This window comes from Sorex fumeus, unplaced genomic scaffold (genome assembly GCF_029834395.1).
Source record: "Sorex fumeus unplaced genomic scaffold, SorFum_2.1 ptg000024l, whole genome shotgun sequence".
Taxonomy (NCBI): domain Eukaryota; kingdom Metazoa; phylum Chordata; class Mammalia; order Eulipotyphla; family Soricidae; genus Sorex; species Sorex fumeus.
In genome coordinates, this window is record NW_026606081.1 from 23,123,619 (window position 1) to 23,150,347 (window position 26,729).

The window sequence follows — 26,729 nt, forward strand, 5'->3', positions numbered from 1 at the left end:
GCCACGGTGCCTTGGTAAAGCACCCGGCAGATGCTGAGGGGTCACATCCTGGAGAAGCACCAAGGCTGGTGTCCGCACTCGAGTCGTTTATGCTGAGGGCTCGGGGGAAGGCGACAGATGGATGGGGGCGGGGACATAAATATGTCACCAATACCTAGGGACACTTTGTCGTCTTGGACTAGAAAAATACCAAATCTTATGAAAGAGGAGATGGGGCTGGGCCCAGCAGGCAGCCCTCCGTGGAGAGCATCAGACCGCACCCTGCGGGCACCGGCCCCCAGTGGCCTGCTGGTGCCTGACCCTCCCCAGAGACTGCGTGTGTGACAGCGCAGCAGGGCCCACGGCAGACCCGCCCTGGCTCCTGCGGGAGGGGCCGCCCCATCAGAGCTTCAGGCCCGAGCCCCTGGGCTGGCCGCCGGCCGCGCGCTCCCGCTCCTTGGTGAGCTCCAGCTCGATCTTGGCTCTGATTTTGTCCCAGTCGACCTGAAGCTGCAAGAGAAGAAAAATCCTGCTGACATTTCCATTTCATCCCGAGGACACAAAAACCAGCGTCTGACTTCTAAACGCCGGAGGAAAGGAGTCAGGGAAGAGGAGGTGCCACCCCCCCAAGGAGAGAGCCCTGAGGAGAGAAAGGAGGTACCGCGGGCCGACAGTCCCGTCTGAGCTGGGAGTGGGTGGTCTTGAGCGTTTGTCATCTTACCTTCCACGTACGTCACTCCTATCCCCAGAGCACCCGAGTCCCGCCTGAGAGCACTGTCACAGGAGGCGCCCGCTGCCCGCATGGCCCCTCTAGCCCTTCTTACTCCCCAGCTCCCGGTGCAGAAACCCTGTGTGCAGGACAGGGCCCGCGGGCCTTCCCCTGACCCTCCCCTGGCGACCCCCGTGGCACTGCAGCAGTGAAGACCACCCTTGGGGGCGGGGCTGCCCCCGCAGACTGAGTCACAGACCAGCACCCCCCCCGCAGACCAGCTCTGCCCGCGCCGAGAGCTCCTAGGAGCTGGTGGCCGGGTGAGTCCCAGCCGCCCACTTGGAGCGGGTAGTGCCAGTTCAGAGCTCACGGACGACCCCCGGGCACCTTCACGCAGAAACACGGTCAGCTCTGGAACTAGATCACAGGCTGCCAGAACCCAGGGCTCAGGAGGGAGCGCTCTCGACTCCAGCAACTGACTCAGTCTAAGGAACAATTTAGGTGGGAGAGATGGACAGGAGCTAAGGCCGGGCTCAATGCCCGCAAGCACTGCGTCGGGAACAGCCCCGAGAACTGCCAGTTGTGTCTCCCCCATAACAGAAGTCAAAGAATAAAGCAGTTACATATCTGTCTACACACACATAAACACTTTTGTGATGGGGGGGTTTGTTTTTGTTTGGGGACCACAGTCAGCAGTGCTCGACCCTCAGGGGTCACTCCCGCAGGCTCAGGAGACCATGTGGGGTGCCAGGCTGAACTTGGGTCGGCTGCATGCAAGGCAAATGTTCCACCCTCTGTACAGTCACCATCTGGGCCAAGTTTGATGAGGCTGGTGGCGCTGGCGTTTGAGTGAAAGAGAGCCCCCGTCCTGAAGCGCTGCCTGGGGCTGCAGCAATGCCTCGCGTGCACGCGATCTGGAGTGGGTTCCTGGAAACAGTGGAGCTCCAGAGCACTGCACCAGGAGCCTGAGCAGAGTTGGGGCCCGTGTTCTAAACACAGACGATGCTATCAAGAAGCTCCTTCCCCTCGAGAGGAAAGAGGAGCAGGAAGGACACGGACAGCCCACAGTGGGGGAAATGTGCCACCGCTCTCTGAAAGGGGTGTTGGAGGTATCGAAGGCACCCAGAGAACTTTACAAGGAAAAACCCACCCCCATCAACAAGGGGGAGAAAGATGAAGGGAGACTTCCTCCAGGAAGAAACACAAAAGGCCAAAAGGCACCTGAAGAAATGCTCTAATCACTGACCATCAGGGAGGTGCGAATCAAAACAATGAGACACGGTCTCACACCAGAGACTGTCCCCCATCCAAGAGAACCAGAAGCAACAGTGCTGGTGTGGATGCAGGGAGAAAGGACCCTCCCTCCTTCACTGCTCGGGGCGATGCCGACTGGTCCAGCCCTTCTAGAAAACAATATGAACATTCCTAATAAATCTAGGAATGGAGCTTCCATTTGAGCAAGCAACCCCATTTCTTTGGAACATACCCCAGGGGCCCCAAAACAAAACATGTGAAAAGACCTCTGCACCCCTATATTCCCTGCAGTGCTATCCACAACAGCCCAAATCTGGAAACAGCCCAAGTGCCTACGAGCAGACGGCTGGATGAAGAAACTGTGGTACATCTACCCAACAGAGTATTACTCGGCCACAAGAAACGATGAAGTCATAACGCTTTCCGCTACACGGAGGGGCCTGGAGAGTCCCGTGCTGAGTGAAATTAGAGGGAGAGAGACGGACACAGAATGGTCTCTCGTGTGCAGGAAATAAAGAAAACAAAGGTGGAATAAGAACACCGGAAGACAGGGGAATCCAAGAACATGAGAACGGGTCTTCGCAGGAAACAGTCGGTCGGGATCAGGAGGGGGCCAGGTCTATGGTGGAGGGAAGCGCTCAGCGGGGGAGGAGCTGGTGCTGGAAGCAGGGAAAGTGTTAGGTGAGAGACCCTACAGGCTGCAGAACACGGTGCTGAAAAGAGCCTCTCGCAGAAGCAGACAGGCGGTGGGCGGCAAACGGGGCTGGAGGGAAGGGGTGCTGGCGAAGGGTCGGGGTGAGGCCTTACACACCTGAAACCCAAATAACTTTGTCATTCCATGAAAATAAATTAAAAAAATTTTTTTTTTCCTTTTTGGGTCCCACCCGGTGATGCTCAGGGGTTACTCCTGGTTCATGCACTCAGGTATTATTACTCCTGGAGGTGCTCAGGGGACCATATGGGTTGCTGGGAATCGAACCCAGGCCGGTCACGTGCAAGGCAAATGCCCTACCCACTGTGCTATCGCTCCAGCCCCTAAAATAGTTTTAATTATCTTTTTTTTGCTTTTTGGGTCACACCTGGAGATGCACAGGGGTTCCTCCTGGCTCTGCACTCAGGAGTTACTCCTGGCGGTGCTCAGGGGACCATATGGGATGCTGGGAATCGAACCCGGGTCGGCCGCATGCAAGGCAAACGCCCTACCCGCTGTGCTATTGCTCCAGCCCCCCTAAAATAATTTTTTTAAAAGAAGAAATAAACACAGACAGCAGGCACCCGATGCTGGAAGGAATTGCAGCCCGGATAAGCTGTGCCGTGATTTCCCGCCAGGAGCGAGCCGGGCCGAGTCGGGTTACAAGTCTCCAGAGCTGGGGGCTGGAGGTGACCTGTCCCTGCAGTCTGGGCAGGTGGCCACTGCGGCTCGGCTCAGGCCAGGGTCTGGCTCTCCCGGGGCTCAGTCCGCAGGGAGCTGAGACTCTGCCCGCACATTAGCCTTCTCCGGCCCTGTGGGCGCCCCGCCCCCACCAAGGGACAATGCGTCTCTCGAAGGGCACGTCCCCCCTCCACCTGCCCCAGGGACAATGCGATTCTCAGGGGCACGGCGCCCGTGGGGAGACCCAGGGTGATGGCAGCATTGTCCCAGGTGGTCCTGTTCTTCCTCTTCTCCCCCAGGAGACCAGCCCCCAACCGCAGCAGGCCTAAATGCACCCACAGGAGGCTGCCGGCCGGAGAGGCAGCCAGGGGTTAAGGCACCTGCTGGCACGCCGCCAACCTCAGCGACATCCCCAGGACCACATGGGGGTTCCCCAAGGCCCACCGGGGCTGAGCAGAGGAGAGAGGCAGGAGCTCCTGAGCACCAGCCCACTGAAAACGCCCCCCGCAGAAAGGCTCCAGAAAGTTCAGTATGACCCTATGGCCTGAGTACGAGCGCTCTACAAGGAGAAGAGGGAGTTTGGGGAACTATGTTCCGAACTAGTCGAAGCACATGCCATTGGGATACTAATAATGAAAGTCGACCATTGTGAAATACTGCAAGCCACTTACCCCTTCTGCGTACTGTAGGTATCGTTTATTAGTTTCCTGTTTGCCAAACGTCTCCAGAAACTTTTGGCGGTAGGCGAGGACTGTGTCGACGTGCGTTTTATATTTCACGGCCAGTTCAAGTGCCCTGCGATGAGAAATAAGGCAGGGGGGTCATCAGTGCTGCCTCTGCCACCTCTGGGGACATAAGCTGGGGGTAAGAGGGTGGGCCAGGGGCCCCTCCTGTTCCCTCTGTCCATGCTTCCCCTCCAGCCCTGCTGCTGTGGCCTCTGCCGAGAGGCCATCTGTCCCCCCGAGCTCTGCACTCACTCAGGGCCAGGCGGGCTCAGCTTCCTGAGCGTCTGTGCAGACGCTGCCCCCGCAGAGTCCTGAGCCCACCAAGCCGTGCGAGTGAAGCGGCTCCCCCCACGTTGAGTGGCCTGGCCAGCCTGCGGCGGCTTCTGAGCCTGCAGTCAGCCTGACACTTCTCTCCTTGGGTTGTTTGCAAAGTGAAGCAAACTCCCATGAAGAGAGCTATCTCAGAGCCGAGAGCCCGACAAAGAACCTTTCACCATTTGACTTTGAAAAAGTGAATGAAGAGGCGCTGGACTTTCAGAACCCCATCCAAGTCCAGGTACTGAAGTAACAAGAGTTTTGTGGTGGATTTTTATTTTTTTTGGTCACAGCTGGTGATGCTCAGGGGACCAAGTATGGTGTTGGGGATGGCCGTGACGGCCGCATGTGGGCAAGTGCCTTTCCTTTTGGGCCGGCGTCACTGTCAAGGTCACACTTTCCTGACAGCGAGTGGGATCTGAATGAACTCTGATGGAAGCCCTGGTACCCCAAAGCCGCTGCCCGCAGGTACAGCCTGCAGGGGGGTGAGGGCAGCCGTGGAGCTGTCCCAAACGCCTGTCCCCGGCAGCCGAGTGAGTTTGGGGGCCTGGGGACAGATGCCGCCATGTTCCTTACAAAAAGCTGGATTTTAGGAACCTGTGAGGGGCATCTGTGAGGCAAGGATGAACGAGTCATTGGACACGCCACGGGTTTGAATCTGACAGAGGCCGGGAGAGATCAAGGACAGAATGAAACAGTCTCTAAGGTAAGGGTGTCGACACAAGGCCTCAACACACAGATTTCCAGGAAAACGCAGGCAGGCGGGCATCAGCGATGCACTTGGCCTGAGCGCCAGGTCAGGGTGGCACCTGTAGCCAACAGGGGTCAGAGAAGAGGGCAGCGGGGCTTTGCCTTGCATGCGGCCAACCCAGGTTCGATTCCCGGCTGCCCAGACAGTCCCCTGAGCACTGCCAGGAGTGATCCCTGAGCACCACTGGCTCTGACCTAAACACAAAGCAAAAACAACCCACCAACCAACCTGCCAAGAATCCTGCCCCTGAACCCCAGCCCCCAGCTCTGGCCCCCACCACAAACGCCTCACAAAGATGCCGCCTTCTCAGCAACTTTGAGTCTCTCTGAGAAAATGGGTAATGGCAAAGGCGGCCGCGGTGCTGCAGGACGCAGGAACAGTCACGGGCAGGGCCTGCCCCATTCCCCAGGCCGAGGCAGGGATGCCCAGTGGAGCAAGGGAGGCCAGCGCCCATTTCTTATTTATCACTGTCTGGGGGGAGGGGCTCCCGAGGGCGCAAGACAAAGTGTTCTCCGTGGGAAGTGCTGAGCATCTATTCTGGGTGGGGTTTTCAAAACCCGATACTTGGTTCTGGGTCATTAATACCTTTAATTATGCAGAAAGGACAGGACGTGACATCCCAGCCTGCACCCTGACACCAGACACCATTAGTGGCCCTTCCCGCTATCCCTACTACAGACAGAGTTTGGCTCTCTGATTGGACAGCGGTGGCTGAAAGAAACGGCAGAGCAATTCTACACGCTCTCCAAAGCACCCGCCAGGGCAAAACTGGCTCGGGAGCAGTTCAGAGGATTCACTCCAGATCCTACAAGGGTTATGGGAACAGTGTGTCTCGGGCTTCAAAATGGTTGTTTGGCAGCCAAACAAATGCGACATTAGATTATGGGCTGGAATAAGTCCACGTTTCTTCTCTGACTTTTAAATAGAACAAAGTTACAGAAGAAGACGTTATAGCTTCAATAAGAAGACGTTGTGACTTCAATTTTAAGAAAGTCACGGGGTCCGTGAAAGCGCGGCACGACTCGAGAAGCCGAGGCCGCTCTCTCGATGCTGCCCAGTGTTTATATTCGGCCGCTGGTCTCTGCCCTCAGTCTGGGCTCCCAACAGGCCACCAGCGGGCGTCCAGAGTGACCACCAGCCCCGGCACCAGTGCTGCGCTGCAGGGGTCCGAAAGACAGAGAGAGGCCAGCAGGAAGGAGGACTCCCTGTTTGTTCTTGGTAGAGAGAGAAGCCCGTCCCTGAGCCCAGGGTGACCCTCCCCAAGGAGCATGAGGGCGGAAGCACCCCCCAGTGCAGGGCGGCCTTCACGCCAGCAGCCTCAGCTCAGACCCACGGGCTGGCAGGCCTCACCCTCCCACACTCCCCATTTCCTCCTCCCCAGTCTGTAAGTGCCCACACCTTCTCGCCACGCTCACGCCCTGCCCAGCCCGTCCCTGCCCAGCTCTCAGCTCGCCTTTCCCGCACACTCCAGGCCGGGGATGAGGCCTGCTCCCACACAGTCCCCACTCAAGACACCCAGGATGGAAGGCGCCCGTCCCCCGCCACACTTGCCAATGTTGGTGACACCATTCGGTCAGCTGGGACAGGGACCGAAGACGCAGCCCTGCTCTCCTCCACACCCCGTGTCTCCTCAGACAGCTCAGAGGAGCACGGTCTCTCAGTGCCTGTGAGCACAGGGGCGACTGAAGCCTTCCGGGGCCTTAAGCGTAACTAAGGGCGGAGAGTGGGTATCGCTGCCCAGTGCACACCACAGCGTCATCACCTGTCCCAGTTGTAGAGGTTGATGTTGGTCTGGATGGCCTGGTACACAAGACCGGCCTGGAGCAGCACCGTTTCGGCCTCCTGCATCTTGCCGCTGAAGAGCAGGATGTGCGCCGTCCTGGACTCCTTAGAGGGAAGGTCTTTAATGGAGTTGATGTACTGGACCTTATCAATCTGGAAAAGAGAGAGAGAGAAACACCTGCAGTGGGAACATCTGCGCGGTCATAGCCAAGCAGGGGGAGAAATGCCTGGACACGCATCTAGAGGGGAGGACGCGCCACTTACTTCACCGATAGCTGCGTAGGCTATTTCTGCCGTGGTCATGTCTCGATTCGCGACAGCCATAGCAGCGAGGCAAGCCCACATGGTCTGCTCCTGCGGTGAGACACAAGAGAGCTGAAGCACCACACACACACACACACATACACACAGAGCCAGGGATCTGAAGCACCACACACACACACACACACACACACACACACACACACACACAAAGCCAGGGATCTGAAGCACACACACACACACACACACACACACACACAAAGCCAGGGATCTGAAGCGCACACACACACACACACACACACACACACACACACACACACCCCTCACAGAGCAGGGCTCGGGAGCCACACCTTAACAAAGCGGCAGAGCCTCACGGCATCCTCCCACTTGGAGCCGCTCACGTACTCGTGCAGGATGGCGGGGTAGGGAGGGATGCTGATGTGGACCAGGGAGCCGTCGGCTCTGCGGATGGTCACCTGGTTCCCGATGAAACTCACGATGTGCGGGTTCTTACTGAACTCACTGCGGGTGGAAGACAGGGCGTGACTCACACTCGGGCAGATATTCAGTGCGGGCACGGATGTCGTCATGCAGAACGGACGCTGGCTCCGTGTCCCGAAACTCACCCTCCATCCCTCCCAACTATCCCTGCTCCAATAAGCATCTGACTCTAAGCTGCAATAAACCCTTGAAACAAAATACAATTTAAAGAGGAAAAGATGCATGTCACAGGGCTGTTTCCGAAGCACCTGGGATGACCCGGGTTCGGGGGAGTCAAGCAGATGAGCAGATCACTTGATTCAGCCTTTGGGAGGATGACATTGAATCCCAACATTATCTTCTCATAAAAGGCACACTAATTTAAGTTAAAGGACTGACATTATTTTAATATGATGTCTCTAGTTTTGCAAAGGTTGTGAACGTGATGCTTAAAAAACTCAGGATAGATTTTTTTAAAAGTCAAAATGTGGAGAAATTTTGTATCTCTTTTTTTATTACAGAGTAAGAGATCTTATTTTGCTATTTCTTAGAAAATTAGTTATATTTGATTTTCTAATATAAAGAATGATACACATATGAAATAATAAAACACAAATATATATGAAATTTTGGGGGGAAGGTCACGCCGGGCTGTGCTCAGAGCCAACTCTTGGCTCTGCACTCAGGGAGCAGTCTAGAACTTGGGGGACCTTATGGGGTGCTGGGGATCAAACCTGGGTCAGTCACATGCAAGGTAAGCACCTTACCTGCTGCACAGACACCCATATGTAAACTTCTTAACTTTTCAATTTATACCACATATGTTTTCTGTCTTTAAAGACAGATAAAAAAAAAATTGATTCTAGAGACATACATCCCTGGAAACCTAAGATTTAAATCACTAAGCCAGGGCCTGGAGCGACAGCATGGCGGGTAGGGCATTTGCCTTGCACGCTGCCGACCCCGGTTCGATTCCCAGCATCCCATATGGTTCCCTAAGCACTGCCAGGACTGATTCCTGAGTGCAGAGCCAGGAGTAACTCCTGTGCATTGCCAGTTGTGACCCCAAAAGAAAAAAATCGCTAAGCCATACTGAAAAGACCTTCCAACCTTAATGGCAACATTAAGCTTGAAAATTACATTCACATGGAACAAATGAATAGTTGATACTTTACAACACTTCCAAATTATTCTGTCAATAGCTTTGAAAAAACTGAAGTAAGATCGCTTTTACTGAATAAAATTTATTGAGATGTCGGGGGAGAGGAAAAGAATATGTGTTTGTGAGAGAACACGGCTGGAGGGTCCCCAGACCCCCAAAGAGCAGCACCTGCACGCCAATGTTCCCTGCAGCCGCGCACAGCGGGAGAATCTGGAAACAACCCGAGTGTCTGGGAACACCATCTACACGATGGAATACTACACAGTGGTTAGGAAAGACGAAGCCATGAAGTGTGCTAAAATGTGGATGGACAAGGACAGTCCCATGGGGAGTGAGATCAGTTGGAGGGAGAAACACAGCGAATGACTGTGCTCATGTGCGGGATACGAAAACACGTAAGATGAGACTAATACCCAAAGGTGGTAGAAACGAGGGCCAGGAAGACCGGTCCGTGGCAGGCAGCTGGCCACAAGTTGTGGGGGAGGGCAGTCAGAGAAGGGGCCACTATGGCAATGCAGTTGGAAATGATCACTCTGGACAAGAACAAGTGCTGAAAGGAGGTAAGGTGATATACAAGATAAAGTAGCAGAATTTCAGTAGCAGTACTGCAAACCACAGTGGCTAAAAGGTGGTGGTAAAGGGGAGAGGGAGGTAGAGAAAAAGGAAGAGAGAGAAGAAAGGAGTCTGCCATCGAGGGAGGCTGGGACCTTGGTGGTGGGGTAGCACACTGGTGAAGGACTAGGTGTTAGAACATTGCATGACTGAAACCCAATCATGAACAACTTTGTAACTATCTCAGAGAGAGAGAGAGAAAGAGAGAGAGAGAGAGAGAGAGAGAGAGAGAGAGAGAGAGAGAGAGAGAGAGAGAGAGAGAAAACAGCAGGTAAGGCACTTGTCTTGCATATGGCTAAACTGGGTTTGATCCCGGGCATCCCTTATGATACCATGAACACCGTCAGGAGCAATTCCTGAGTACAGAGCCAGGTTTAACTTCTGAGCATTGGTCAAGTGTGGCCCCACAAAAAAACACAGAGAGACGGAGAGACAGACAGAGACAGAGAGACAAAGAGAATGAGACACAGAGAGAGGAGAGAGACAGAGAGAGACAGAGAGAGACAGACAGACAGACAGACAGACAGACAGATAGAGAGAAAGAACACAGGCTTCTCCAGTGTGGAGAAAGCCTGAGATACTTGTTCCAGGGAGAACATGAGCTTGAAAGAGCCTCAGTAAGTTCACTTTAACTGAGCAATGTTCTAGTAAAAGCGAAGAGACCAATGAAAGATCGCTGGTAGTACTCAGCTTTGCGGCAAAACCACAACAGTCCTGACCTGCTGTCCATGGGGGGAGGTGGGGGGATGGAAAGGGGGTAGAGAGGGGAGAGAGAGAGAGAGAGAGAGAGAGAGAGAGAGAGTCAGTCCCTGGGGACTCCGCAGAGGCATTACCTGGCGTCCCTTTCATACAGGGTTTTGGGCAGAAGGTCTTTGTCCACGTAAACGGTGTTGGGGTAATACCATATGGTCAGCCGAGTGTCCTGCAGCCCACAGAGGATATTACACGTGTCACTCCATGCCAGAGTATGCACCATTGTTCCTGAGATTAAAAAATGTCTATTAGTTCTACCATGTATCCAAAGATTTCTTTAAAAGCAGCTGACATACACAGAACACGTCTAATTTCTGGCAGGAATGATGCTTTTCTGATCAAACACATAAAACTTCACCCACAATTTCATTTTTTTTCTTTTTACATATTTTATTTTTTAAAATTTATTAGTGAAACACCATGGGTACAGTTGTAGACTTACAAATTTTTGTGCTTGGGTTTTTCTTCTTGATGTTTTTTTGTCTGGGGGCCATATCCCAGTGGTGCTCAGGGATCACTCCTGGGGTGCTGGGCACTGAACCCAGGTTGGCCGCATGCAGGGAAAACACCCCACGTGCTATCCTATTGCTCCAGCCTCTCGCCCATGATCTTAGAGAAACAAATGAATAGTTCTCCTAGAACCATGATATTTTTAACTTGTCTTTCTTTCAAAGTCAATTGAGTTGTAGCAGCTAAATATACGAGAAAGGAGTCAAGATTCCGGATGTGGGCTGGGACAGCGTGTGACTGAAACTCTATTATTAACTCTATCACTCTAATCACTGTGCCTACATTTAAAAAAATTAATTTTTGAGTGGAGTAGCGAAGTAGCTAAGAGATGGTGTGAACCAATTTACCAATAAATTCATTCAGCAAGTAAGCTGTTTAAAATGGCATAAGAAAGTTGAGAGAAATGAAAATGTGAAACATACTAATGTTACGTTACCAAGTTTGATAATTTGTTCTTCCTTCCCAAATCGTTTTACTGAGGTGATATAGAGGTCTCTATTTTTGTCAATGAAAGCAATTTTTCTGTCATTGGTAAGTCCTTTTTGATCCAGAGCAATTTCCAAAATCTCACTCTTTAATTCAAAAATAATGAAAACACTGGGTTAGTACTTAACATCAGATTATTTAAAACTCTTATGAATATTTATTTAAAAATGAATTACTCTACCACTTATAATGATAAAATGGATCTCTGCAATAATTTTAATATGCTAATAACATACTAATAATCCAGACACTGCACTAAGGTGCAGTTTCTTCTTTACAAGGGAAATACCCTTTTGTATTTGGCACATACCCAGCGTGTTCAGGGCTTACTTCTGTCTCTGTGCTCAGGGATCACTCCTGGTGGTGCTTGAGGGACCCTATGCGATGCCAGGAACTGCAGCTGGGTTGACACATGCAAGGCAAGTGCTCTACCTGCTGCAATACTGCTAATAATATCTCTCAGAAAATGCCTTTGTAAAAGGGTAAGAGGAAGTGAGGGGTTGGAACACTGTGCATGAAACCCTATCATTCACAGCATTATTAATCAGATGCTTAGAATTTGAAAAAAACAAAACAACCTTTCCCGGGTCCGAGAGTGGACAGCTGGAGGGGTCTCCGTGCCCCTCCCTCAGCCACTGTGTGGCGGCTCACAGGGGTCTGTCTCAATTGATCACCCCTTGTGTCACCTTTCATTCTGGACGGTTTGCCTGCACTTACAATGGTTGTAAGGGTAGGTTTATGGAAATAGGTGAGAGTGTCTTATGCTTTTAGGGACTTAAATAGTCCAGATTTGCCCTTTGTCTCATGAAGCCCTGAATATTTGTTTGTTTAGTAAGACAACAGCGCAGAGTCTTCTGCCCCCACGCCTGGCTATCCTCGTCAGGGCCCCTTGGAGTGGGGCGAGTTGAGTTTCCCTCCCCGTCCCGAGCAGAGCCCCGGCAGCCGAAGACCTCCAGAACCAGCCACAACCACGCTGAGACCACACTCTGCACGCATGAAGGTACCGGCAGAGGAACAGAGGCACACGGGTCCCGGGGCTGAAATCTCCAAGCCTGCTCGGATCAGGGCTGAGCATCCTCCACCCAGATCCTCCATCTTCCAGTAGGCAGGGATCACACCCACCAACTGCCCCCCAGCACCGTGTAATCTCATCAACGGGCAAGACCCAGAGACTATGAAACCCAGCTCCCAGAAGTGTGTGGCCGCAAATGCGGCCGCACAACATCTTATTATCTCATTCTTGCTTTGGACAATCTGGCAGGCTACCGAATGTAACCTGCCCACATGGCAGAGTCTGGCAAACTCCCTGTGGTGTACCCAATATGTCAAATACCAGTAACAATGATGGGTCTCATTCTCCTAACCCTGAAAGAGCCTTGAATATGGCACTTTTTAAAATCTCAGGGCTAGGACAAAGGAGACGTTACCGGTGCCTGCTCGAGGCAATCAACGAACAACAGGATGATTGTGATCCTGATCTGAGTAAGAGACTGCCTCAAGCTCCAGTTTTGGTCCTGCTACTCATTTGGAAAGATCTTGAGTTTTCACTTAAAACTCCTATGATGTGAGGCAGAGAGAAAATCTCCTGAGTCATGTGTGAGAGTGAGAAGGGTGCCTACAGTCACCCCACAATAATGAAACTGTCCATTTCTTTTTTTTTATGATGACTATGGTAACATATTATTATGTATATTTATAATACTGAAAAAAAGCATTGAACCTTTCTTTGATGGAATGGAAGACTTGATGACTCAACAAGGCACTACATCCTAATAATAAGAGTATTATTAGAAAAGAAAGTTATACTAACATTATATTAGTAGAATATTAGTTATACTAACATTATACTTACAGTTGATTTTTTGTTTTTATTTTTAATTTTTTTCCATTTATTATTTTTTAAAATTGAATCAAAGTGATATTCAAGTTGTTCATGATTGGGTTTCAGTCATATAATGTTCTAACACCCAAAATTGTTTATTTCTTAAACTTGGAAAAGTATTCTAGAAAAAGTACCATATCGTGAAGAATGCTAATTATACCTTATTAAGTGATTTTTTTCTTTTTGCTTTGGGTCCACATTTATGAGGGCTCAGGGTTACTTCTGGCTCTGTACTTAGGAATCAATCCTGGCGGTGCTTGGGGGAGGCCATACTGGGTGTTGGGGACCAAATTGGGTTGGCTGAGTGCAATGCAAGAGCCCTACCTGCTATACTATTGCTCCGGCCCCCATACACTGATTTTATTTTATTTTGATTTTGATTTTTATAGTGAGACACCATGAGGTACAGTTGTAGACGTACAAATTTTGTGCTTGGGTTTCCATTTTACAATGATCAAATACCCATCCCCTATTTTTATTTTTATAAAGTCGTTCACAATATTTGATTACATTTAATATTCGCACCCCAATCCTACCACCATCACATCTTCTCACCACTGTATTTCCATCCCGAACCTCAAGTCCTGCCCCCAAAGCAGAACCAGAATAATTTATTTGGTATTGCTTGTTATGAATAGTCCGCTAAAAATGAGACAAAAAAGGTTTCTTAGAGGAAAGTGTGTGGAGACTGTTGTATTTCACCCAGGAGCCAAGAAGCCCCGCTATGAGAACTGAGTACCATGTCGTTAAGGGCTGAGCCTGGTGCGCACTGATTTTAAATGATGCTCAGGGCACCGTCAGTGACTGGGGGAGGCGGACAGGTCAGTGCCTCCCTGATGGATGCGGAGGCGGGAGGGAGCGGAGGAACTGACCCTTGCCCACAGTCCCGCAGAAACGCATCCCCAGGCTGTGCCAGCGGCAGGTTGAACTGCACCCCAGGCGAGATCAATGCTCGAGAGACAGCAGTGGCCTCCATTTAACTGTCTTCACACCTAGACCGAAACTGGCTGGAACTGGGGGTGGGAAACTGCGGCTGTTGAGGGACGCCAGCAGCTTGTTTGTTTCTTTAGAGCCAGCACGGGCAGTTCCCGAGGGAGACACTTCACTGAGGACTAGGCCAGGGCGTCACCTGGGTTCATCTGCAGCTCAGGGGAACTGACACACTGGGGAACACGCCAGAGTGTGCTGACTCTGAGCGCAAGACAGGTTCCTCTGGTGTCCACTTTAGACCGGCCGGAAATGGAGCTGTGTCCGTTACCTTGTGTGAGAGGAGCTTCCCGTCACCCAAGGCCTTCCCCGTGGACGTCTCAAAGAGGTAGATCACTGGGGAAAAGCAGAGCCATGGTTCCTGCATTAGCGTTGAAGGCTGATGGGGAACGGAACCGTCAGAACCCCTGCAGTCTCTCCCCCTGAGAGAATAGGGATTCTCAGTACCCAGGGGCAGCAGCGAGCTCCGAGCACGCGGCTTACGGGGCCCAAGTCTCACACCCCAGAGGGTCCTGAGTCTGCTAGCACTGAGCGAGGAGTAAGTACTGAGCACTGCTGGGCGAGGCCCAAAACCAAACAAAAAAATTCCTGAGTTACATTGGTGGGGGGGGGGGGTGTGGGGGTGTGAATATCCTGACAACGCTATAGGGGCCACTCCTGACAGTGCTGGGGACCCTGTATGGTCTGGGGGCAAAACTGGTCCTTCCCTCCAATCCAGTTCACTGAGCCATCTCCCTACCTAGAAAGCAACTGTCACTTCCTTTTATTCCCTCCCTTCCTTTTCTCCCTCCCTCTCTTCCTTCCCTCCCTCCCTCCCTCCCTCCCCCCTTCCTTCCCTCCTTCCCTCCCTCGCTCTCCCTCTCTCCTTCCCTCCCTCCCTTCCTGTGGATAGGGAGGGGTCCTCCCACCCCATGTGAGGGCAGCTATTTCCCTGTGGAGCTGGGTCTAGAATGATAACTTTAGTTCTTTATTTCATGCTTACAACAACTTCAGAAGCACTTCATTCTTTCATGTAAAGTTAATAAATTTAATGGATGAGAAAATGGATGTCAACTGGTGAAAACATTCACTGTGTTAAATTCATGGCAACGCGACACAGAGATTATAAAAATGTACTCACCTTTTTCATCAGTTTTATCTTTTATTGCAATGGTGTCATTACTAAGAGACACCGTCTGTGCATTCAGTATATCTGTTCTCATTCCAGGAAATTTTGGAGAAGAAATGAAGCGCCCTTCATAAGAATATAAGTAGATACCACCACCATCTACAAGAAGAAAATGTCTGAAAAATAAAGATAACAACAGAGTCTCAATAGGCATTTACTATACTTCCATTTTCACTTACAGAATAGTTTAGGGAAAGTCTAAAAAGTATCATATAAAAATTAATAGATAAATTAACAAAATAGAAATATAATATTTTTATTTCTCCCTTTGAAAGCTTATGAACATGGGGTAAAAAACTCATGGTACAAAGAAAGCAAAAAAGATCTCTGGTATCCCCTATCTCCACAGAGAACATTTATGGCAAATAAGGAATAGAAATACCATAATTTACTCCTGCTGGGCAATTTTTGCAAATTACCTGTTCTTTTTTTTCCCTCTTTCTTTTTTGGGCCACACTGGGCAGTGCTCAGGGCTATTCCTGGCTCTGCACTCAGGAATTACTCCTGGCCATGCCTGGGGGACCACATGTGACTCCAGGGATTGAACCCAGGCTGGCTGCATGCAAGAAAACACCCTACCTGCTGTACGATTGCTCCGGTCCCCAAATTATTTGTGCTTTTAAAGAATTCTTATATAGCTGTGTAAAGCCAGCCTGTTCATGTCCTTATCATGACTAATTCCAACTACTGAATCAAAGAGGAGCACATGCTTCCAGGCTATCGTATAAACTCTAGGAGTCGTTGAGGGGGTCTTTGGGGTGATGCTGCTTCACACTATGTGTTGCTCTGCACCGCGCACCTGCCCCCTTGGTGCCGAGCACTGATACGCTTTTAAATCTTCTTGACTCAGGACCGTTTGATCCAGGGGTTGCTAATTATTCTCTCTAGCTATGGAAACAAGTCCTAAAATGAATGGAAAGTCAGCCCATAATGAACACCATGATTCATTACTAATGTGCAGCGTTTGGCTCACACACACCAGCAACTGAACACTGTTCGCTGCTGCTGGCACCATGAAACCTCATTATTCTTTCTTTGTCTCGGCACTAAAAGCCTTTCTCTTCTAAAGGCACTACAGCTTCTCAGCCTCCTTGGAAGTAAACACCATGTTCCAAGGGCAAACACTTCCACACGACAACCAGGAACAGGCAGCAGGTAAAATATCCTTTACCTGGACAACCTATTCTTTTTTTTTTTTTATGTAGGAGTATTGCTATTTATTTAGCCATTGATTAGACTGACTGAACTGGAAATGAACTCCACCGGGACAACCTATTCTGCAAGAACATGCACCTTGACCAGCTAGGACACAGCCTGAAAAGAGTAACAAATACTGAACCGGCACGTTTGTGTAGAGGATGAAGAGAACGGCAGTCTTCCACGTATGGGCTCGGCTGCCCTCCCTAAACCAAGCCCCTTTCCGTCGCAGGAAACAGCTGAACTCGATCCTCCCCCCTGGCCACCTGTGCCAGCCTCGGTGCACTAGGAAACGGTCACCTGCCTATCACCTGCCCACCTCTCTCAGTCGCCAGTGTCCTTCTTCCTGCGCTCAGAGAACCTGCCGGCCAGAGCACCCTAGAGGCTCCGCCTAGCCGGGTGCGGTCAGCGGGGTTGGGGTGAGCACAGAGACTGGCCAGGTTCCCCCCTTGTGCCCTCCGCTCGACCCCAGTGAGCTTAGCGAGCTCCTGGGCCCTTCGTCCACTGACGCACAGGCGAGGGGGAGAGAGCCCTTCTCAAGCCCCGTCACCGCCTGCGGCCCGACCGCCGGGCGCTCGGCACTTGGGCCACGCTGTCAACATTCTCAGTGACTTTCAGCACTGACCAACAGTGGGAAGAACAGAACAGGAAACAGGGGAACTAAGAAACACTCCTCCCCGGCTCTAGAACCTGAAACCTTCTTCTCTTATTTTTGTCTTTTAGAATAAAGAGGAGAGGGCTGGAGCCGCAGAACAGCGGGGAGGGTGTCTGACTTGCACGTGATCCATCCCCGGCATCCCACCTGGTCCATGAGCACCTGAGCACCGCTGAGTGTGGCCCCATAACCAAAAAAGGGAAAAATATGTAAATAAAAAATATTTGAACACACAAATAGTAGAAACAAGCTGATTCCAAATGGTTGAGTGAAGAGTGTGTTCCGCCAGCAGGGACCTTGCAGTCCTGACTTAGGGTCAAGCAGGAGGCAAATACCTTTCGGCCTGCAGAATCAAGCTGACTGTTCCTTCTTTGAGATCAAATATAAGTGGTGTGTTCCAGTTCTTCGTACTAAAGACAAATAAAACAGACACGAAAAGTTAAAAACAAAACGAAACAAAACAAATGCTCTTTAACAAGTACACAGGTACCCCTTAAATGAAGTGTCCTCCATTTCCGTTACTGTATGTATTTGTGTTTCTACGACTTGGCCCATCGTTCTGAAATTCTCCACTTTCGGGAGGGTAAAAACTGTTGTCCCCAGCCCCAAGCACACGGGAAGCTTTCCTTAAGTGTTTCGAGTAACAGCTGATGAGGAGCCGGGGAACCCTCGGCATCCCGTGGTTCCTAGGCTCTGTCCTTCATTAGCTCTGTGTTCTGACAAGTGGCCAGTGAGTCTCGTCTGAAAAGCAGCCACCCGGCACAGTGGAAGAACAATGGGTGGCCAGCAAGCCAGGATTGGAGATTTGGTCTCGTCCCCCATGGATCATATGATCTTAAACACTGGAATCTGGGCTGGGATGTGGCTCAGTAGGACAGTGCACCCCCCCCCCAACCCCCGCCGTGGGAGGCCTGGGTCTGAGCCTCGCCCCATCTCTTTCCAGCAGATGTAACCAGGTGCTGATTTCCTAGTCTGTAAAGTGGGGATCGGGTGACTCCGCAATTCGAGTCTTGGTAACTGGGCATTACACAGAGACACTATACATTATACAGAGAGAAACTATAAACGTGACACCATCATTTCCCGCCAGGTTCGAGTTATCACTGGACAGGATGAAAGATTTCTGTGAACAGCAAGCCGGACTCAATGTCAGCGTAACCAGCTTACTGAGTAAGTGGATAAATAAATGAAGAAATAGCACCTTTGATTTTTTTTTAAAGCATAATATTATCCAAAGACAGGGATGGGTGGAGAGAACATTTCCAAACAGAAAACCCACCCACGAATACTCAATTGTTTTGCAGTTTAAGATCTGTTCCATTAATCTTCTGTATCTTGAATCCCTCCGTGTCATATGTATGTAAGCCCATCTCCTAAACTGCTCACAGCCCTGCGAAGTGTCCTAGTGGGAAGGAGATTTGAGAGAGCAGAGAATCGACTAGAGAGATGCAGAGCGAGCCTGGACAAGGTGTGGTGATCCTCGGAGAATGCAGGTGAATTATTACAGAAAGCTCTGATACATAAACGATGGTCCAGGGGTTAGAGAGACCACAGAGCATAAGGTGCCTGCCTGCCCTGCACGCTGCTGCCCCAGCTTTAATCCCCAGCAACCAGGGCGCCCCCAAAACCACCAGGACTGATGCCTGAGTGCAGAGCTAGGAATAAGCCCTGAGCACAAATGGGTGTGACTCCAAAGCAAACAAATTAAAAAAATATACAGTAAACTTCTATGTAAACAAATTCTATCAAAGACAAAGACAAAAATAGTCTTGGGGCCAGGGAGGGGGTAAAGGTGTGGAGCCACGTGCTTGCACACGACCCACCCTGGTCGGAGTCGTGGAACCCGTGTGGTCCCCCCAACACTGCCAAAAGCGATCCCTGAGCACAGAGCCAGGCGTAAGCCCCGCACAGTCAGAGATGGCCCCCAAACCAACCACACGAGCAAACAAGCCAAGCGCAGCGACAGGAAGTCCTGATGTTCTGCCTGGCGAAAACCCTGGGCACTCACGAAAACACGTAGCACTGCAGCGATGTGGCGACCACCAGGTGGGCATAGTCCAGCGAGGCCTTCATCACCCGGTCCCGGAACTCCAGCACGTCCACCGCGTCGTTGAGCACGTTGCGGACCTTCGTGGGGGGGAAGGGGGGACAGGAAATGGCCGCCACCAGGCAGTGAGACCAGCCGCGTTCTAACCAGGTTAGCTAGATTCCCACCCCCCTGCCTCCCGGTTCAGTGTTCTCTGGATTACCTAATCAATCAGAGAGAAGCGACCACTCAGAGCGGCTTTAGAAGCCGGCTACTGAAATTGAAACCCCCCCACCAAGGAGACCCAGGGTCGCTTTCAGCCTGCAAGCTGCCCTGAGCGATATGCCCGGTTCTCACACTGAGATCTGGGCAAAGCAGTGTGCCCTGCGGGGTTCAAGGGACGAAACTGGTTTAGTTCCTGTGGGAGGCCTTGAACTTTGTATGTGACATTAGCTCAGAGGCTCCCGGGGCTCCTGGAGTTATAATTGCTCATTCCCAGCCTTCAGCAGGGGGCCTGGGGGCCAGAGAGAGCGCAGGGGTCAGGTGCTCGGCCTGCAGGAAGCCTGGTCAATCCCTGCCGCCACCGCCAGTGGCAGGAACGAGCCCTGAGCAGAACTGGGCGCGGATAGAAAGACAAACAAACAAAAGCAAAGCACAAGGAAACCAGCCGGGCAGTGAAGAGGCCAAACTGCAGCAAGCAGGAAACAGCAAAGACCCAGGAGAGCCTGGGCCAGCCCACAGGGGGGTCTGACTACAGGACCTGACCCAGGAAACAGCCGGACGGCGGCAATCAGTGGATTCTGGGTGTCGGCCACCAGGTCCTGGGCACACTGGACTATTCTAATCCCTGGTCGGTACCAGCATGGGAAGACCCGACGGGCAAGCAATGGAAGCGCCTACCCGGAAGTCAGCCCCCCTCCAAAGGGCACCTCACCCTGTCACCTTTCTGCACGAAAGGTCACAAGAATAGACTCCACGGAGGAGGAAAGCGGAGGGGAGGCGGGTGGGCCCAGCTGGCACGGAAGGACGTGCTCACACATGCATTGGATGGTAAGGGCAGCCCCGCCACGAAACACAAGCCGGGCAGAGCCCTGAGCACCGTGCGGTGAGCCCCTTCCAGGAGCCAAAAAGAGAACTGGGAAATGCTCCTGCACTTGGGCTCGGGTGAAGCTGTGGATCTTTGAAGCGGGAGCTCTTGGACCAGCTAGGGGACCCCACGTGCTTCCCGGCCCGCTGTGTGGGGGGCTGGGCTGTGGGGGCACAGCCCACGGTGGGGGGGGGCTGCAGAGTCTGGGACGGGAGGGGCTGGCCAGGGAAGCGCCCAGCCCCGTCTGTGCTGGCCTGTACGGGGTCGTCTCTGCCGATAGTCTGGTGGGCGGGTGAGCAGCGCACAGGGACGCCCGCCCACTGCACCCCCGCATGTGTCTGTATGACATTCCTAGGATGAAAAACTCTGTGATTTAGGGGCGAGGGACGCATTCCGTGGCAGGGCACTTGCTTTACAGATGGAAGGTCCTAGTCTGATTCCCCCGTAGCACAAAGACAAAATAATTTTATTTTTGATTTTTATTTATTTTTTTGCTTTTTGGATCACATCCGGCAATGCACAGGAGTTCTTCCTGGCTCATGCACTCAGGACTTACTCCTGGTGGTGCTCGGGGGACCATATGGGATGCTGGGGATCGGACCTGGGTTGGCTGCGAGCAAGGCAAACGCCCTACCCGCAGTGCTACTGCTCCAGCCCCAAGACAAAATAACCTTAAACAAGCAAACAGAACAAAGGAAAAATTCGAATGGACTCAGAGGTTATGAATCTGCAGCCTGTCTATCCAAATTCTGAAGCCTGGATAGTTGGGCTGAAGAGTATTTGGTTTTGCTTGGTGTGTCGACCTTGTGTGTGTCCCCATTTCCATATAACGGTGTCACCGCTCATAAACGTACTTCTGAACCGGGGGCAGCTGGCACAGACAGGAGACGGGACAACAGCAGACCCTCTCCCTGCCAGAGGGTATGTGACTGCACTCCTCCCCCCACTAACTTTGGTCAGCCAACTTTTGGGGGACTGGGGGAAACTTTCTGGATATTTTAATTATAACAAGTGATACTGTGCATGAAGATAGGTTACAATACGTGATATGAATATGATATGAATTATAAATGGGTAACATTCACATTAGCATGATTATAAGATGACAGTTTGGGATTTATTTGGGCAGTATAGCCTTTAAATAAACTTTAACCAATGAATTTAAAACTTATAAGACATTATTTGGGCTGGAGCAATAGTACAGCGGGTAGGGCGTTTGCCCTGCACACAGCCAACATGGCCGACGCGAGTTCGATTCCTCCGGCCCTCTCGGAGAGCCCGGCAAGCTACCGAGAGTATTTGATATGCCAGACACAGTAACAACAAAGTCTCCAATGGAGACGTTACTGGGCCCGCTCAAGCAAATCAATGAACAACGGGAGGACCGTGACCGTGACATTATTTGAGAAATGCAACATCTGCTTTTGGTATTTCGAAATTTTTTTACCAGCGTTTGAACCTATTTCATCGCTTTGAATCTTTACAAAGAAGTGTTTATTGTGAATAAAATGTTTACAACCTTCAGGGCTCTTTATCCCCCAGCCCCGAGATCCATATTTGGTTTTGTTCTATTTTCATTTTCCATTTGTGCGTGTGGTTCCCAGGGCAGAACCCACGACGTCACACATGCAAGGCAAGTGCCTCCCGCAGATTCATATCCCGGCCTCTCTGCTTGCTTGACTTCATTTTAATTTGTTATTGAGCTTTACAGTTTGCAATCCTGCTGACGGCCTGTCTCTCCAGCGGCAGCGACAACACGCCAGTCCCTGCACCAGTGTTCCCCGATCTCTCCACCGTTACCCCGCGGTTGTGCTCCCACGCTCCCTAATTTTTATGACCTCTGTGAGCTGACCCTCAGGCGAGGTCATGCTAAGCACACCCTCAGTTTACGAGGCCCGGGTTTGATCCTGTACCAAAGAGCCCCCCTCCCCCAGCACCAACAGGTGTGACCCCAGATCAATCAAAGTACTGTGGAGGCAGGGAGGATGGCAGGTGGCGAAAGCGCCTTCCTAGTCACCCAGGGGCGCCCTCCCCGCGTGCACGGCTCAGCAGCGTCTGGTCTCGGAGAGAGAACAGGCTAAGCTGGTCTGGCTTAGAGGACCCAGGGCAGACATAAGGTTCTGAGTTCAGCCCCCAGTGCTACCGCATGTGCTGAGGGACCCTGACAGCCCCATGTCAGGTTCTCCAGGAAGGGGAAAAGAAAATCATCGTGGGAGCAACTTTCATGTGCAAGACACTGGCCAGTCCCGAGGGAGGAGGGAGCGGGGGCCCGTCCAGCACCCAGAGGAGCTCGCACCCACCTGGACACCCCAGCCCACCTCCCGTCACTAATCTACCAAGTGCCTCACTCCTAACTCCCCTGGGCTTCTGCACCCCCAGGAAGCCCCCGTGTCTTCATCTGGCCTGCCATGGGCACTCCTTCAAGGGAGACTGTTCTCAGAACTCTGACAAAATGACCACAAGGCTGCAAAGGCCACACGTCTCACGCTCCAGGCGCTGCAGAGACACGCCGCCCCACCTGTCGTTCACGCGGGAGAAGGCTCAGGCCTTGCCGCTCAACCCCCAGGGCTGCCCCCCAAAGCACCACCAGGGTGGCCCCAGACGGGAGCACTAAGCTGTGAGATCCAGTCACTGAGTGTGGCCGGGAGTGGCCCTTGGCTCCCGGGCACTGCTCGGGATCCCCCAGCCCCTCCCCCTCAAATTTATACCTGGTTGGGTTAAAAGATTTTGAAAGTGACTAACTTTACACGGTGTAAAAAGAACCCACCCAGGAAAAGGCAGCTCAGATAGAGAAGGGAGCACCAGATAAAGGGTGTTGGGAGGTTCCTCTCAGGATGGGAAATATGTGATGAGAATAGACTATAGTCCGAACAAGATTGCCACTCAATGCCTCCTTTGCAAACCACAGCACCCAAAAGGAGAGAGAGAACAAGAGGGAATGCCCTGCCACAGAGGCAGGGTGGGATGGGGGGTATGGGGGGTGGGAGGGTTACTGGGACTGGTGGTGGTGGAGAATGGGCACTGGTGGAAGGATGGGTACCTGATCATTGTATAACTAAAACCCAAGCACAAAAAATTTGTAAATCTACAACTGTACCTCACGGTGTTTCACTCATAACAATTCAAAAAAAAAAGAACCCACACGGGGAACCCTGTGGATCCCGGGCAGGGCGCCTACCTGCATGGTCCGCCTCTTGGTCAGCGTCACCTGGAAGCTCTTCCACTCCCAGCGCTGCTCCACCACGTGGGCAAAGACCACGTGTCCGTTCCCGCAGGCGCCCGCGATCTGCGTGCCGTCCACCGACCAGGCCAGGTTGAAGATGCTGCCAGTGTTGGGCTTCTCCAGCGCATACGACCACTGGGGAGGGAAGGAGGGTTCAGAGGGGGCCTGCCCAAGGCAGCCCAAGCCTCACCCCACCCGTGCTCTGCTCGCTGGGTCCCGCCTCCTAGAGCCACAGGGAAGGGAACGCCGAGAAGAAGCGCGAACGCTAAGTGACCACCATGACCCAAGGGGGCTTTGGGGAGGAGCCAAAGCCAGAAGAGAGCACCGGGAGCTGAGTGTGAGTCTGCGAGTCTTGGGCCTGGGCTGGCCCTGCCCATCACACATGTCGGGGGGCTCCTACGGGGGAGGGGGAGTAATTCCAACATCCACTAAAAGTGGCTCCGAAAACAATTTTTTTAAATAATGCAGTTTCTGTTGCCCCCGGGACTTTGAGCACGGCTGGCAGTGCTCAGGGCTACTCCCGGCTCACGGAGCATCAGTGCCGGGGACCGTGCGGCAGGGACTGAACCACGTCCCCCACCGAGCGTGTGCTGCCCTCCAAAGCACTTCCTGCCTGAACAGCAAAGTAAAGAAGCCCCGAACTGAGCCTATGACGACCTAGGAAGGACATTTAGACAAGGCCGCCTTTACCCTGGAATCATGAGATGCTTTTATTACTACGCAGAGACGCTGAAGTAGCTTTGTGTGTTTTTGCCCCACACCCCGCAGTGCTCAGGCTACTCCCAGTTCTGTCTCTGGAGTCAGTCCCGGCTGTGTGCACGGGAGATAGCCGGGGCAGGGACCACCCCAGGACTTGAGCCAATATGCGTTGCAATGCACTCGGGGGAGTTACCTTACCTCGCTGGCTCTGTGAAGATACATTTTAAAGTACAAAGCAGAATAGCATGATAAAAAATACGTAAAACTTCCCAAGGACTGCAAACAGCACAGACCATTCTTATCACAGTGCTGGTTAATTGTGTCTAAGAGGTAAACAAAGATGCTGTAGAAAAGAGACAGACAGACAGGCAGACAGACGGCTTCCTAGTCTCAGGCTCGCCGATGTCCCCACTTCTAATTGGTTTTGTTGCTTTGCTTTGGTGGTGGTTCTGGGCACCCCTGGCCGTGCTCAGGGACACTCCTCGGGGGCTGGGGGGACCGTATATGGTGACAGGACTGATCCAGTTGACTCTCTCTCTTTCAGACACAACAGACTTACTTGCTAGAAAGATGATTTGTTTTTTTCTCTGACTAACTTCACACACATTCTCCTTCCATTCTTCCGTACTTAAAGCCCAGAGTCAAATAAAAACTTGATTTGGGGGGTTTGCTCTGCATTACAGAATTGTTGTTCCACAGAGTAACTTTTACAAACTGTTAGTTTTGAGCTCCTGGAGGAAGGGGGGGCGGGGAGATTCACTACTTCCCGCAGACTTCCCGTCCCCTGGAGCTCAGGCCCATCACAGGCGGCTGCGGGCCCAGCCTCCGTCCGCTCACCGTAGCCACTGCAGCTCACAGGAGCGGCTCCCTGGCCGTGGCCGAGAAGGGGTTCCGAGAGGGACACACGCCACACCCGAGGCCACGGCAAAGAACACTGGGACCAGCTTCAAGATCTAAGGCATCAGCCTCGGGCCATGGAATGGAGTCAGATCATTTGCCTCTGACCAACAAGAGCTATGAAAATACCGATGACTGAGACTCCACACCAAGATTCAACTCGGTGATGGAGAGGGACGCCCGCTGATCAAAGAGCATCTGGATGACCTTCCGGCGAGGAATGGTTGGCAGCTCAGCCACTCCCACGGTGGGCGGCATTGCAGCCCTCACCTGAAGCTGTACTTTTAAACCATATTTTCATGAAACTACTGACTTTAAGACTATCACAAAAGAGACCCCCCCCCCCCCCCCGCTGGGCATGCAGCCCCTCGGTCTCTCCTCCTCCAGGGCCCAATCAACGGTGAAACCATCTATCCTGTCTAATCCATTCCGTCTTTCTTCAAACACTGACAACTTCCCACCGTCCAGGGAGATTTCACCTCCTTACAGAGGTTGTTGGTGTGTCCCTGGCCCCCGACCTGCTGACCACACTGTAGTGGCCCTGAAGGCTCTGACTTCCGAGACACGCCTCAGAGACACTGAAGACCCGCCGACCCACAGGCCCATGGCTCTCCTCAGGGAGAGCAGGAGGCGTAGCCCCTGAACAGCACGGAGAATGCCTGCGGGACAGCAGAGGAGAGGCTGAGAGCTTGGGAGAGAGCACGCCGAGGAAGGCAAATGAGCGCCGAACAGGAAAATGAGAGATACGAGAGAGAGAACAAACGGGAATGCCCTGCCACAGAGGCAGGGTGGGACGGGGGGGATGGGGGTGGGAGGGATGCTGGGACCTATGGTGGTGGGAAATGGGCACTGGTGGAGGGATGGGTACTTGATCATTGTATAATTGAAACCCAAGCACAAAAATTTGTAAGTCTACAACTGTACCTCACTCCCGTTGATCGTCGATTTGCTCGAGCGGGCCAAGTAACGTCTCCATTGGAGACTTTGTTGTTACTGTGTCTGGCATATCGAATACTCTCGGTAGCTTGCCGGGCTCTCCGAGAGGGGCGGAGGAATCGAACTCGGGTTGGCCATGTTGGCCACTTGAAAGGCGAACGCCCTACCGCTGTGCTATCACTCACTAATAAAAATAAATAAATAAAATAAATAAAAAGTAAAGGGGTTTCACTATGAATAACCTAAGAGCAGAGCCCAGACCCCACGGCCACCACCATAGTTAGCAGCGGCCAGCTTCACAGCTCCACCCCGAGCCTCGGAGGAGATGCCACCTAGCTGCTGAGGACCACAGGACCCCTGTCCTCTGGTTGAGAACTCTGGGGCACCGACCACGCAAACAGCCCGACTTCACTGCTGCACGACTCATCTGCAGAGATACCAACCCAAGGGAAATTTCAGGGACACTGGTTTCGGGGCTGAGAGCTCTGAGGTCTTCTTGGAGTTGGGAGTGGGCAGCTTCTCCCCACCCCCCACCCCCAACCCTGCACCGACGAAAGGCCCAGCAGCCACACCCATATCCCACAACCACCGCCACGGAAGGAAGGACCCAGCTCTCGGTTTTTCCACTAACTTTGGAGGAGACAAAAGCCAAGCCACTGAAACGCACCTCCCTACTGGACACATCCTGGAGTCTCTGGAATCAGGAACTCGAACACAACTGGAACACAACTCGGAACACAAGCCGGACAGCCAGGTCCCAGTGACCAGGCTAGATGGGAAAGGGGCACAGAAGCCAGGTAACCCTCAGACAAGGACTTAAT

At 52.2% G+C, this 26,729-nt stretch overlaps 1 protein-coding gene across 1 annotated transcript in view; it reads right to left on the minus strand.

Moving 5' to 3' along the window:
* Positions 1-381: 381 nt before the first annotated feature.
* Positions 382-26,729, minus strand: part of IFT80 (intraflagellar transport 80) — a 54,391-nt gene continuing 28,043 nt past the window's right edge. The window contains exons 7-18 of the mRNA XM_056114323.1: positions 23,332-23,511; positions 19,049-19,167; positions 17,376-17,450; positions 15,141-15,304; positions 14,292-14,356; positions 11,102-11,237; positions 10,236-10,383; positions 7,499-7,670; positions 7,152-7,241; positions 6,868-7,040; positions 3,986-4,109; positions 382-489 (exon numbers count right to left, since the gene is read on the minus strand). Of these exons, the coding sequence (XP_055970298.1) occupies positions 382-489; positions 3,986-4,109; positions 6,868-7,040; positions 7,152-7,241; positions 7,499-7,670; positions 10,236-10,383; positions 11,102-11,237; positions 14,292-14,356; positions 15,141-15,304; positions 17,376-17,450; positions 19,049-19,167; positions 23,332-23,511 (1,554 nt within the window). The remainder of the gene's footprint in view (positions 490-3,985; positions 4,110-6,867; positions 7,041-7,151; positions 7,242-7,498; positions 7,671-10,235; positions 10,384-11,101; positions 11,238-14,291; positions 14,357-15,140; positions 15,305-17,375; positions 17,451-19,048; positions 19,168-23,331; positions 23,512-26,729) is intronic.